This window comes from Urocampus carinirostris, chromosome 2, assembly GCF_059441175.1.
Source record: "Urocampus carinirostris isolate Australia breed hairy pipefish chromosome 2, RoL_Ucar_1.0, whole genome shotgun sequence".
Lineage (NCBI taxonomy): Eukaryota > Metazoa > Chordata > Actinopteri > Syngnathiformes > Syngnathidae > Urocampus > Urocampus carinirostris.
The window spans coordinates 29,135,803-29,150,470 of NC_142350.1; the positions used below are offsets into that span (position 1 = coordinate 29,135,803).

Genomic DNA, 14,668 nt, shown 5'->3' on the forward strand with positions numbered 1-14,668 from the left:
AGTGAAGCGCTGTGAATACTTTCCGGATGCACTGTACATATTGCTTCTCAAAATCAGAAAGTTGAAAATAAAATCATAAATTGCTGCACAAAGAAAACATTTAGAACTTAGGAGAGGTCAAGTGAAAAGGAAAAGTGAGTAGGAGCAACATTTGCTGTGTAGACTTCAAGAATAACTTAAACTACTATACTTAGGTTTATGTGCTTCTTCTATGTTTTATACCTGGTGATAGAGATAGTTGAGTGAAGGTTTGTCTTCTGAGAAATGACTGAGGTAACCTTTAGGGAAGTAGCGCATCCGGAGCTCATACCTGAGAATGAAAGAGTGTAAACACTTAAATGCATTGTACTAGGGCTGCAACTAAGAATTATTTTGATAATCAATGAATCGGTAAAATGCACAGTTACATCTCAAAAAATGTACAAGTCCAAGCAAAGAGTAACAGGTGGTTTCAAATTTTATACAACAAAGGTCGTAAACAGTAATTCAACTACATCTTGTAAAAGTCAAAAAATTATATAATAGTTTTATAGTACAGAAATTAAGGAATAAATACAATTTAGAGAATTGGGTCAGGGGAATTGTGAGTAGGGGTGCTGCAAGTCCACAAAAAAAGATGAAGTACATCAAGGATAATACCAAAAAATACAACTAAACCTTGTTCAATAAAAAACGAAGCAAAGGGCGGCAGCGACAAGACAGATTAGACACATTTGAAAGCCGAGTGCAACAGAGAAAAAAGATGTAGGGAGGAAAAAAGGATGCATAGTAAGATCAAAGTGGAAACGGTATGCGGGGCCACATGAGACAGATGGAGAGAAAGTAAGCAGCGGGAGATGGAGAGGAGTGTGATAGAGTCAGTCTATCCCTTGGGCTGCTGCTGCTGCTGCTTCCATTCTAACAATAGCTCAGCAGCGGCAGCTCCTGTGGGCTTGAAACTCTGCCACCTACTGAGACGTTATTTTTTAATAAACTGAGCAGCGTCTCTATTTCAAATATATTGTTATGATGAGTGTAAGAAAGCCAGGGAAAGAATAAGTGAAATACACTGTAGATGTATATGTCCAATTACAGTATCTTGGTTTAAAATTGTCTCTGCAGTGAAAAAAATTGGTTCATTTTATTTGGGAAATATCTATTTAATGAAATACTACATTTATTGCAACATTTCTGTCCATGGCTGTGCTTTTACTGTGATGCTCATAACATTTAACACACCTTGAGGCGCAAAAAAAATAACCACTGACACGGTCTGGGAATCATCTATTAGGAAGCATAATTGACAGTGAGTTAACAAATTTGAGCACAAATCTGACAAGTAGGTGAGGTTCAAAATGTGTTTGGCACCAAAGGAAGAAGTGTACTTAAAAAGTCAAAGTGATGCAGGGAAAGGTACAAATTGCTTTTTGAGTGGACACACATCAACAGATTGTGAAGGTACAGTAAGTGTACAGGTAAAGGTAAAGTGGTGTGTAATAAACCCATTTGAAATTAATACGTGTATTACTTATTCAAAAAACATAGATTGCCGAAATAGAAAGTGATACTTTGTAGTGTTAATAGGTTGCTAAGCAGTAGCACAGATATAAGCTTGGAAAGGCCTCAACTGTTAAATTAGGCGATTTTAAACAATTTCAGATAAAGAGAAAGAGAGAGGTTTAACTAGAAATCAATCAGGAAACCTACATCATTTTTCTCACGTGCCTAAAACAGCCCTTAAAATGTATTTGAAAAACTGCTTTGACAATTGTGAGTTACATTCAAGGGAAAGTGTTTTGTATTTAATTTTCTCCTTTTTTACTCAGCCTTTGTGAACAAAAAAGAGGGAAAAAGACAAAGAGAAAAAAGTAGGAAAAAAGAAGAGAAAAAAAGTGGGAAAAAAATAAGAAAAACAAAAAGTAAAATAAAAAAGGAATAAATAAAGGGAAGAGGAAAAAAAGAGAGAAGTAAAAAAGTAAAAAACAAAACTAGAAAATAAGAAAAAATAATAAATTAAAGCAAAAAAGAGGGGAAAAGGGAAAGAAAAGCAAAAAAAAAAAGTAAAAAAAGAAGAATACAGAAGAAAACTGGACAAAACTAAAAATTATAAAGGAAGAAAAAAGCAAAGAAAAGGGAAAAAAGCAAGAAAGGAAAAAAAAGAAAAGAAAAATAAGGTAAAAAGTAAAGACAGGGGTCCCCGTAGCGGCAACATGGCCGACAATTATGTCAGCTGCCACTTCGGTGAGCATCATCTTATGTCAAACAAGTCCAAATTTCTCAACCAACAACAATTAAAAAAAAACATGTTTATATAACACACTGCACTTTGAAAAGCCTGAAAATTTAAAATAAAATGTAAAAAATTGAGTGCAACTGCACCTCCACTCCTCCTGTGGGTGCTGTTTCTCATATTTCTCTCTGACATGGCAAACTCCCAATTCAGGATGTAACCAATGGCGTGCATCTGTGTGCAGATGGGTTAAACGCAGGCCAAGGGAAGTCACACAGCGCAATTTATGGATTTCTGCAATCTTCTGGATAACGCCCTTTAGAAGCAAAGAAGAAAAACATAAATGACAGAAATCTATGATGAATGTCAACCGTCAAAGTCCCAACATACCCTGACATCAGTGGCATCTCCATGCCTTATGTTACTTGCCCAGGTGCTTGGTTCATTATTAGTTTCAAAGTAGTGGAAGATCTTTAGAACCCTGTCCATAGAGCCTGGAGTTCGCTCAACTCCACCAGCAGAGCCGCTGGTACCAATGCCAGTACCGCTGGAAATCCCGGAGCGGGATTTCACCCCACAACTACTTGATGAAGAGTGATTGAGGTTGGGCTCCAAGTAGGAAGATGTTGCCATGCCTGACCCAGACGTTCTCACCGGGGCTAACTGGCCGTCATATTCTTTTGAAAGACAAAGAAAACACTGGTTAAAATGAGACTGGAATTTAACTGCTGGGTTTTACAACTGATAGGTGAAAGTTTACTGGGTTTCATTTTCAAAAAGTGAGCCAGATACGGTGAGCTGAAAATGATTGAGGGCTGACTATTCAGCCTGGCGTTCTTTGAGCAGTCGTTAATAAATTTACCCTTCGTGAAAGATTTGCAGTGCTTGACTATCAGCGTTGCGACCTTGTTGCTCGCTTTTGTAGTAATTTTTTCCCCCAGTTTTTTTCACAGCGTTTGTTTCCAGTTAGCTTTATGTGGTCAGCATTTTACAGCATGTCACAGAAAGCCAAGGGTAAGGGCGCCAAAGAGCTGCGGCCAACATCTGGTAAAATGGTAATAATGTTTTTTTTTTGTATACCATATTTTCACCCCGTAGGCCGCGCCGTGATAAAAGGGGCAATCACCGTAGCTTGTCCTTTTTCTGTATTTAACACATACAGGGCCAACTGCACAATAGGGTGCAGGTGCCCTCTGCTGCAGCCGCCTTACAACAACATCTGATTTCACCCAAAAATTGGAATTGAACATTAAGCTCTGAAGTGTGAACCTAGCCTTATATACATGCCCATACATCACCCTTAAGTTGTGACATTCACACTTCACCCTTTAGAAGCCTCACTGTGTCCTCAGCTACGTCCGTCGCCTTACATCCCACACACAAGGAGCGCACTGTATGATAAGGCGCGCCGTAAAATTTGAAGAAAATCTGCGACTTTAATGTGCGCCTTATGCTTGTGAAAATGCGGTATATGTATTTTATACTGCGAGCAACCGTTACTGGCAGGCCACACATTATAAATTTTATTACAGAGGCCGTGGGCGAGTAAAAATTTGATCACGGGCCGTAACTGGCCCCCGGGCTGGACTTTGCACATGTCGGCTGTAATACATAACATCATCAAATCTAATGAGCTTGAAATGTTGGCTGTTTGCGGAAGATGAAATATCCTCTTTTCATTCCAGGCATACTTTTATGAGAAGTGTTTCCCAAATATAGGAAAATTTTGGGGCCGTCAGGGTTCAATTAGTCCCGCCAAAGTATCCCAAACTTGTATCATCAAAAATACAAAAACATATTTGAATATAGATAAATGCAAAGTTAATGAAAATAAATTTTAGATTTCTCATTATATAAATAGTCGCAAACACCATGGTATTTGTGTCACGTATCTCTGTCGATCAGAAGTAATCTTGGACAGTCAGCCTGTCCCCACACTTGCGAAGATGGCATTTGTTTGTTGCAGCTTCTATCCCACCTGCACTGTAAAATGTGACATTGACGAGTGTCCTGTTTTCCCTAAGTGAAATATTTTTTAATTCTCGGAGACAAGAAAAAAAAGTTCTGTGCAGAGCGTCCTGCGCAGGTAACCTGCCCAGGGCCTCGTCGCAATGCTCGCATTTTCAACAGGGTGCAAAAACGTGGTGTTGCCATTGCAAGCAATTACAAGAAAACGCCAGAGCACGAAAACACTTTGGTGGCCGTGGACCCTAACTCATAAGTTGGGCTGGTAAGTTGCGTGTTACAAAAACCTCCTAGAAACCATCAAAGAAGAACCAACATGCTGCCATAGCCACAATAATAAAAGTGGCAGTACAGATAATTAATACTCAAATTTATTAAATCACAGATATGAGAATTACATTTCATTAAATGTAAAACTTGTATCTGTGAACTGCTCCGTTTACTCTCCAATGCAATACCTTACGATAGTAGAGCTTCGGCATCAAAAGAACAATAGTTATTTTAAGTCTAAATAGATAAAGAGCAAATCTCTTTTTGCAATAAACTCCTGTCTCATTAACCATGATTTGTAGGTGTGACTTGTTTGCTTTGTCAGTGGCTTTTATAACTATTCTGGTTATGATTCAATAGTTTACAAGGCCACATTTTCATCACAAATCTAGCAACAGATCGATGCGTATGCCCCTGGACCCCCTCGGGCCTAAACTGTCCACCCACCAGGGTCTCACAAAACTCTATGGTAAACACTGTATGAGGGAAATGTGTTTGCGCAAATGCACTTAAACACGCACTGTGTGTGACATTACGTGTTTGTACAAGCTTCTGGCTGTCCCGTCAGCAAATGACTCAACGGACGCTTGGAAAAATCACTGACACAAAGTCCTTTTAGAGAGCAGTAATAGACTCACAGTTCAACATAAATCAGGTGATTTCAAGTTAATTAATTCTGAACCCGGAGAAAACACTACGGTCCAAACTCAGAAAGAGTGGATGTGTTCTGTGAGTAAAAGCAGCACTTTGCATGGCATTTTCTCAGCTCACACCTGCAAGACAGCTGAGGCACGTTAGTTTTGACTTTGACAGCCTGATGACTTTGAACGACATAAAAAAAAAAATCTCGAGTACATCGTGGTGTTCCCTGACCTTTTCGAAACTCTTTCAGCCTAACTGAAGCAGAAAATGTATACTCAAGTTGAACAACAGCAAATTATGTAATTCAAAGGAAGCAATTCAAAGGACTTTAAATAATGTGTCATTTGATTACTCTAAAATAATTGTTCCCGTTGTAAGTATAAATGTTTGTTTATTTGTATAGCCCTTAAGCAGATCACACTTGTTCACACCAGTTTGCGAATCAAAATTGGTCATTTGCTTCTTAATAATAAGCATGGATTTGCAAAACTGCAGCTATTATGCAAATACAAAAACACTGTAGCTGCAAGTTAAATGAAAATTAGGGCAGAGCATTCTTATCATTACACTCTACATATGGTTATGAATAAATAGATGAAAGGAAAATGTGCATTTTTTTTTATTAATTACAGTCTTATTGGCTCAACTAAACTGTTCTCAAATTCGACCCACATCACTTAAAATGTGTAAACCGTATTTTACGGACACAAACTACCTCAGGATTATAGGACGCATCAGCGAAAAAATGCATAATTAAAAAGGAAAAAACATATATAAGTCGAACCGAAGTAGAGGTCAAACCCCCGGCCAAGGAATGGAAAAAACCAACAACTGCGACTTATAGTCCAGAAAATAAGGTACTGTATATAGATTGTATAAATACATACACACATGTATATACATATATACTTGGTATTAACATGTATATATTATATGTTTGCTATAAAGATTAGCTACTGTATCTGGAAAAAAAAAATCAAAAAACACTTTGGCCCCCAAAAATTGTCTCCTGCAGAGATTACTGACACAACTAAACTGAAATGTATATCCTCATGCCCTTATTTATCAAAAAAATACAACTGAAACTATTATCTTTACAACTCCTATATGCACGCCCCACATATCACAAACGTACGGACCAAAACATAAACTATGCAATCTACTAAGTAAAGAGCTGGGCAGGCAGCTACCAGCCCAACTTCTACTCCTTTTTTTCCTCATGAGTTTTAGTCCCTGACAGAAAGCTTGGTACAACATAGAGGGCTGGACAGTTAAGATTTGGCCTGCAAATGCAGCAAAAGAGATGGTTTCTCTTCTTATCTCATTGCTATCTGGGTTACGAGCACAATCCTAGGGGAGCCTCTTCTTGGCCTTGACAAGTTTTTTTAATCATCCAATTTACTTCTCTGCAGTTGCTCGTTGCTCCAGTTTTCCTGCCTGTTTTTTATTTTTCTCTGCTCCAACTCAGGTGATGCACATCTTCAGGTTGTTCGCAAGCTATGTGGGAGCTTTACAATGATCCTCTGGTTGTATTGAACTACCTTCTTTCTTCCTTCCACAGTCTCAATTTTTGTCCCCCCACAACTTCCTCTCCCGTCCCCTAATGCATTTCAGTTCTCTGTGCCAAGGGTCTACATTATGTCCACAAATAAAGATTAAAAAGTCATCCCAACTAATATATATATATAGGTGCAGCAAACTAAGTTTTCGTAGAAAATACAAATTCTATTTTGCATCCCAGAAGTATAAAACACATTTCTGCACCTACTTGGTAAAATATTATGCCCATAGATGCATGCCCCCTTGCTCCAGCAGAGTGGGATGCAGCCAGTGTTCTTCATTTCTTCTGTAGGAGGCACTGTTCTGAACCCAGAAACAGCACCCAAATGAAAGTTCTAGACACTAGTATCAGCATAAATCTCAGGCGCTTTTAAGTGCTCAGCATTTAATAATGACAGAGCGAGAGATTTCTTTAAATACGTCAACAAGGAATAGAAGGAGAAATCCATTGATTCTAATCACTTTCATCTGCACAGAAGTGAAAGGACCTTTAAGAATTGGGTTGTTGTAAGGCTGCAGAGTCAAGGAGTCAAATGCTTATCTTGTGGCCTCAATAAAGTGGTCAGGCATAAATGTAGTCAAACACAGTATTGTGTGGAAAAAACATCTAAACATGGCCAACTCCATTATCACTTGTAAAGATCCTTAGAACGATGCTCCAACTTTAAAAAGATGAAATAAAAACTCCTTTAGTTCTTTTTCACACCAGGAGGTACATCAATGTAGAAATTCCAAGAAGTTTCATGTTCTCAACTTTACCAGCCATTCCTCAAAATGATCGATCCTCATAAACTCCAAAAGTGCAAGTTCACAGAACCATCCATGTTAAAATAAACTCGGGCGCATAGTCCAAAAAAGGTAGGTGGTGTGACGTTGTCAGCCCACAATTTTAAAAAAAGCAGCAATTTGAGGAATCAAAGCAAAGAAAAATGTAGAGCAAAAAAATTACAGGAAAGTGGAGCAAAATTAGGCACTGCAGTTGCTGACAACAAAAACGGACACAAAAGCCATGATGCAATTGACAAAATCATGCATTGAAAAAGTCACGTTTTAAGGTAAAAAAGGTCAACCATATGTTTGCTGTCACAAAACCACACAATGACAGACAAATTAAAGAAAGAAGGCAAATATAAGGTAAGAGCAAACATGTACAATGAAAGAATATCCCTTGAAGTGTTCCAAAAAATGCATGAAAGTAAAATAGCGCTGGAGATCAGTTTCCAAGTCAGACGTTTGTCTGTAGCAGCAGAGATCTTAACATCGCCTGAGAGGCTGCTGCAACTGATCACGAGCACGGTACGCATGCATTGCAGTGCTCGAGCAGGGTGTGCAGAATAGCGTTTGCGTGTAAGTGTGTGTATGGGTCTTTAAGCTTGGCAAAAGAGGTTTACATACACAAAAGCTTGAGCGTGTGACTCCAGATAAACATATGGGTGACAGGAATGGGCAGATATATGTCAGATGTTCAAGCACATAAGAGTCGACAAGATACCAAAAGGCATTGTGTAAGGATGCAAGACAATCCGCTATGTTTTCAGTGAAGGCTAAGGAATGAAAAGGTTTTAATCAGCAACAGTGCGTATGCGCATGTGCGTATGTGGGTGAATGTGGGTATGTGGGGGGATCTGAGTAGATTCCAGAGTTCTTGGAAAGAAGTATGACAGTGTTTCTGAACCAGTGTAACGTGAGACCTTGTCGGGTATGGCACAGGAAATCGTTCTATTTTATTTAACTGGTGACAACAATTTTAAAAATATTTATGAGAAAAGTACGTGTGGTTGACGTCTGCAGGAGTTTCCTGATCAGCAGGGTAATTGGAACATTCATCCATAGCAGTAGGAGGCAACGTATCATTATTTGTTTAAATTATTTTTTACGGTTATCTTTCATTGGGGGAAATACGGAAAATCTATTTTGTTTGCACTGCAGATGAATAAATGAAGAGAAAATGTATTTGCTCAATTTATATTTCTGACTTAACTGAAAAATAAATAAAACAATTCAAGAACATTTTCAGTTTCCACTGGCGGGAAAATTTGCTAATTTTAAGTATCATGAATATATTGTCAGAGAAAATTAACACTTTCAAAAATGTAGTAAAACTTAAAACTAATAGGATAGAAATGAACTACATAAATATTTAGAAAAACTAGTTGTAGTACCTTAAGAGCCACAAATAATGTGAATAATTTCATGCTCTCAATTTACACACGCAGAGAATGATGTAAGGTTCAGAAAATAGCCACTAGAATTTTTACCACATTCATGAATGTGTGTATTAAGGCTGATTCCCATCTGTATTCAAGTCAATCTTAAAATTTGATAACTGTTATTTTGTCTATTGTATACGTTTTTGTTTGCATGTAGGTGGATTTGCTCGTTTAAGCATTAGTTTAGCCTGCACTCTTCTGAACTCATACCAAATGTTGTACTTTTAATTGCCGTTTTCATGGCTGCTTAACATCTAACCAAGCAGTAATATTGGAAATTAACCATCTGGCTAAAAATGCCCTAGCCTGGCTTAATGCCCTGCTAAAGTAAACAACCCGCGGCATATCTCATTGTTATGGAAAAATTAATTACAGTTTACTCAAAGGAGGTCTCCACAATATAATTGTGGGACAACACAAAGGCGGGCCATTTAGTATATATATGGCAATATTTAATTAAGCGTTACAGAAACTTGTGCATGCCGACTGAAGTTTTGTTTCCACCAATTACATGGATGAAGAGTAGACATAATACAAATAAATTTAGCAAAACAGTACAGTAACACAATCTTATTTAAATACTGAAGGCCCTTTACAAACTATGACTGCGAAATATTAAGATTTTCACATTCAAATTGCGTCCTGAAGACAGAAATTGATTTATGGAATGTTTATGATATACAGAATTCCCAAAGTCTAGCATATCACTGGCATTGTGTTGCGAAGCAGCAAGAACGCATCATTCCATCAAGTTAGAGGCAGCAACACTGATGTCAGTGACGGTCGCGGGACACATATCCCTCAGCGGTTTGCCCAGTGAAACTTCAGAAATGTTATATATGATTAAATCAGTGAGGCCAATCGCTTTTCTCTGCTAAAGATGAAATGATGTTCAGTTTTCGATGTTATGAAGGTTAGCAGACTTTGGGGACTATAGGCAGGGACTTGTTTTGGTTTTACAAGACCCTGTTTTAACTAAATACAATGAATAGATGAGCGTTAAAAACTTTTCCTCGCTAACATTTGGCTTTTGCTGTGAAACCCAAACATTTTCAGTCCATATAAAAACAAATGAAATGAATGAAATCTCTGTGGTATGATAGAGAGTATTTCCACTTCCAAATATATAACATCCTACTGAAATACTGTTACCTAGCAATAGAACATGCTGCTGTATTCAATTTAGGTTTGTGTGTTGAAATTGGTATGTATTCTCATCAATGAACCTCATTTTTGCACTTCATTCAATTTTATTACTTTTTTACTGAAAAGTTGAGTCAAAGACCTTATGACCCATTACCTCACCTGTGCATTATTCCTCGAAAAGTTTTTTACTTAATTGGTTGAAATATTTAACTGTTGCATTTGTTTTAATAGAAGGAACAGAATGTTAAGTTAGTAATGATTTCTTGATTCATTCTAGATGTGATTTATTGACCATTAAATTATTTATTTAAGTGTACAGTATATGTTGTATTAGCTGATATTATCATACAATGCTAAAATAAATAAAATATGTCAAATAACATTAATATGTAAAGTAAGTCAGAAAGAAGAAACAAAATTCTGTTTCCACCCAGACGCTTAAGGAAGGTATGTGCTTTCACACAGCCTAGCAGAAAAAAAGAAGACCATCTGAAACCTTTAGTGGCATTTAAAGTGGCATTGGCATTACAGCCAAGCATTTGAAGTAAAATATTCCTAGTGTTTTGCTGAGGGAAGCTAAAATGTTTCTTAACTTTTACACAAAAAGACCAAAGTTGTGTCTGAGTTATCCAAACGATCAGCAGAAATATTACCCACTCCATACAAATAGATTAGCTAACAAAAAACACGGGTTTTTACTCACCAGAATAGGGGGATATTCCAGAAATATCTGAAACACAAAAAGAATTTATGAAAATACATTTCACATCGATAGAATTGCATTCCAATCTGACAACAAAAGGCATGGATGATAACCCTCAATTCAGCGAATTGGCAATATTGTATGAAACAATAACAGGTCACAAATGGTGTGAAAATCAGGTCTCAATTTTTGACAGCTTCTTTAGCAACTGCATCAGCAAACAGTTCCGTAATTTACAAATTACATTTCTCAATTTCCACAAATAAGGAAATTAAGGTATTTCATCTTTCATTACTCCAGAACTGTCGTAGAGAAAATTGGAACTAATTCCAGAGAGAGCTCAAAAAATATACCTGGACAAGAAGTTGCTGGTGTCCTCCAGGGCAACAGTGGCTGCCAACAGGAAAACTTTACAGAGACATCAACACATCCCAGAAGATTATTGGCTGCTCTCTGCCTAGTCTGGAGGATATTGCATGCTCGTCATACCGCAGCAGAGCCAACAGCATTAGACAGGACTTCTTTCACCCATTCCACTATCTCTTTTAACTACTGCCCTCTGGCAGAAGCTACAGAGCCCTTAAAACAAGGACTAACATAACCAGACAAATTTTCTTCCCCAGGGCCATCGACGCTCAAAACAAGCACCTAAGACTTTGAAAAAAGGAATATCTTGCCTATTTCTATAAAAATATATATTCTTATTTCTGGAAAAGTGTTTTTGCGAATGCCATTGTATATTCGATTGCACTATTGTTCTGATGCACTTGTAACATATGCCAGTCTACAAGCAATACTTTGAAAAATTTGCCAAAATATCCTAATATTCTCTTTTTCCTTTTTTCTTTTCTTATAACGGATTATTAAGTAATTTAATACATGTTTATCCTGGAGTCCCATGTTTAATCTCTAACAATGTTTACCATGTTGTTATTAACGACAATAAAGACAAACTAATCTATTGAATTGAATTGTCTTTATTGTCATTGATATCAAGGTTGTCAAAAATTGTATACAACGAGATTAGACACGGCACTCCAGAGTAAAACATGTAAAAAAGATTTTGAAGAGAAAATAGATGAGACTATCAGGATAAATACGCGAAAAAAAAAAATAATAATTACAACGTAGTGCTCAGACGACTGGCCTAAGTTATGATAATAAAACAATGAAAAATAGTCGTGCATCGTAACTATAGTGCAATGAAAATAAGTGCAATGACATTCAGCAGCAGCAATTTGAAAAACTCAATTCACAAGGTATATATTTGTTTTACGGTTTTGTGCAATAGTATATTTTCACAGTTTCATTTACAAACAACAACAAAAATTAAAAACCCTAAATAAGTCGAAGGATGTTTTCACATTTTTGTCGTTCAAAGTGGAGATGGCCTTGGGGAAAAGCTGTCTTGGCTTGTTTGTCTTAGTTTTGTGAGACCAGAGTGCAAATGGTCAATGAAGTGGTGGCCGGGGTGGGAATTTTCTATTATAATGTTAATGAAACTGCTACAGTATCACAAGCCAGCAATGTCCCCTAAACTGGGTAGAAAGAATCCAATGATCTTTTGGGCAGAGTTGATTACGCTCTGTATATTTTTATGTCCGCTCCCGGGCTCCCAAATGCCAGAATGCTTTTTACTGTGGCTTTGTAGAAGGAAAATAGCAACTTCTGTTCCAGGTTGTTCCTCCTGAGAACCCTCAGGAAGTGGAGTTCCAGCTGAGCTTTCCCCACCATTGCCCTGGTGTTGGCAGACCAGGAGAGGTCATGAGCATGCCCAGGAGTTTGAAGGAGTACACTCTCTCCACACATTCTCCATTTATGATGAGTGGGGCTGTAATTGTGTTTGCCCTCCTCAAGTATGAATTCCTTGGATTTTCTGGGGTTATCCATCCATCCATTATTCGCATTGCTTATCCTCAGTAGGGTCGCGAGGCTGCTGGAGCCCATCCGAGCTCTCTTCGGGCAGTGGGCAGGGGACACCCTGAACTAGTTGCCAGCCAGTCGCGGGGCACACAGAGACAGACAACTCACTCGCTCATTCACACCTAGGGACAATTTGGACCGGCCAATTAACCTGACATGCAAGTTTTTTGGAATGTGGGAGGAAACCGGAGTGCCCGGAGGAAACTCACGCAAGCACGGGGAGAACATGCAAACTCCACACAGGAAGGTTTGATCTCATGACCTCAGAACTGTGCCGCGAAGGCGCTAACCACTGTGCCGCCGTGTCGTCCTTTCTGGGGTTAAGTATTAGTTTGTTTTTCAAACACTATTTAATCAGCATTTCCACCTCCTTACTGTATGCCGTCTCATCCTTGTCAGACAAGTCCCACCAGGGTAGTGTCTTTAGTGAAATTCACAAATGTGTTCGTGGGGTGAGTTGGTGAACAGTCTATGGTATACAAGTTGAACAGTAAAGGTCTCAGCACACATGATATAGTTCAATGAAATGTATCATATTCAAATATTTTCTGTCCCAAAGATATGGTATTAATTATCCTCATCTGCATAAAATAGCCTCAAACAAGCAGTATGATATCACATCAACCACATATTGCACACAATCATGATAATGGTGATTAAAGAGCAAATCAACAGCTGCCATTGCTGCAGCTTCAAAACGTGATTTATTTGGGTTTATTGTGCTTTTATTTAATCTTTCAATGGAATAACGCTTTAACAGCGGCTCCATGTGACATGCAGTGCACACGAATTACACTTTCACACTCATTCCGTCATTTGTACAACAATTAAGTCAACAGAAAGGACACCAAAGCTTTATCACCCCTTACCGATGCCAATCTCGTTTTTTTTTCCCATTTACCTGTAGTTGCACAAGAACGGGAAATGGTCAGAAATTAGAAAATCGGTAACGAATCAGATTTTGTCTTAAAAAAATCTTTATGTCAGTTATTTTAGCACCCTTATTCCAATGCATGATGCTCCTTCAATTTCTCTTCTATCTCTGTAGCTCAGAGTAATGAATGACTGCCTCAGGCTACAAACCAAGGACTGACACCATTCTGAGGGCATTGCACAACTATTTTTATTGTGGCAAAAACAGATTTGAATAGCTCTCTCATGATCATCCAATCAGAATAGAGTATATTGGTGGATACTACATGACAAGAAAATCCCAGTGAAGCATTGATTTGCAATGATTAACGCATGGAGCAAGAGTTATTTTTACATCAAGTTTTGTACAAGAAAGTGAAACGTTTCAGCAAACCCTTTCAGGCACAAACAATATTCAGTAATTTGAATAAATTCTCAAGAATTTAGAACCTACCAAGTTAGAAAAATGATTTAATTTTCACTCTACAAATTTGGACTTTATGCCAACAAGTTTGATAAAACTTCACGTTGATGGATTTAAGAGATTTTGCGTTAACCCTTCCTAGAAGTCCTGGCCAGATGTGACTGCTAAAAATTTCTGTAAAACCTCTTTCAGTCACACTCTTAACAGAAGAGTAAGAGGTTGGTTTGGCATCCAAAGGAAAAAAGCTTTTTAACAAACTCATGGTTTTGCAACATGCGACACAATAGTTTGGAGATGTTTTCCAACATTTTCCAAGACGTTTTATGAGAGAATTGGAGAATTTGTCACTTGTTTACGCCAGACTTCGACCTCTGGCATAAATCAGCCTAAAGTGTGAATGCAACCTCTGTGTCAAGCTTGTGCATGGTGCTACTTCACTTTTCTTCTATCCCAAGAAACTGGGGAGTGTTCAATTCAACGGGAGAGAAAATACAAGTTGATACGCACCTTTGTTAAAAAAAAAAAATTGGGCTCCTTGAACTCCTTTGGGCAGTGGTGAAGCATTCAAAAGTCACAAAGGAATTTAACCAAAAATTTTGCAATGCACCCATTTAAACTCTGCAAGTTATGCCAAATTTGACCCAACTAATAGGGCAATTTTTAAGAAGAACTCACGGATTGGCATATTATACTCAAGTAATGTC

At 37.9% G+C, this 14,668-nt stretch overlaps 1 protein-coding gene across 6 annotated transcripts in view; it reads right to left on the reverse strand.

Annotated features, from left to right (window-relative positions):
- Positions 1 to 14,668, reverse strand: part of LOC148371605 (focal adhesion kinase 1-like) — a 58,379-nt gene that overhangs the window by 36,179 nt on the left and 7,532 nt on the right. For 3 of the 6 annotated variants that reach the window (XM_088326148.1, XM_088326150.1, XM_088326147.1), the window contains exons 1-4: positions 6,855 to 7,853; positions 2,600 to 2,886; positions 2,359 to 2,525; positions 223 to 310 (exon numbers count right to left, since the gene is read on the reverse strand). In XM_088326148.1, the coding sequence (XP_088182274.1) occupies positions 223 to 310; positions 2,359 to 2,525; positions 2,600 to 2,886; positions 6,855 to 6,927 (615 nt within the window). In that variant the 5' untranslated portion in view covers positions 6,928 to 7,853. Of the gene's footprint in view, positions 1 to 222; positions 311 to 2,358; positions 2,526 to 2,599; positions 2,887 to 6,854; positions 7,868 to 10,705; positions 10,733 to 14,668 lie in introns of those variants that run through there. The other 3 variants (XM_088326153.1, XM_088326151.1, XM_088326152.1) reach the window with 3 other exon arrangements.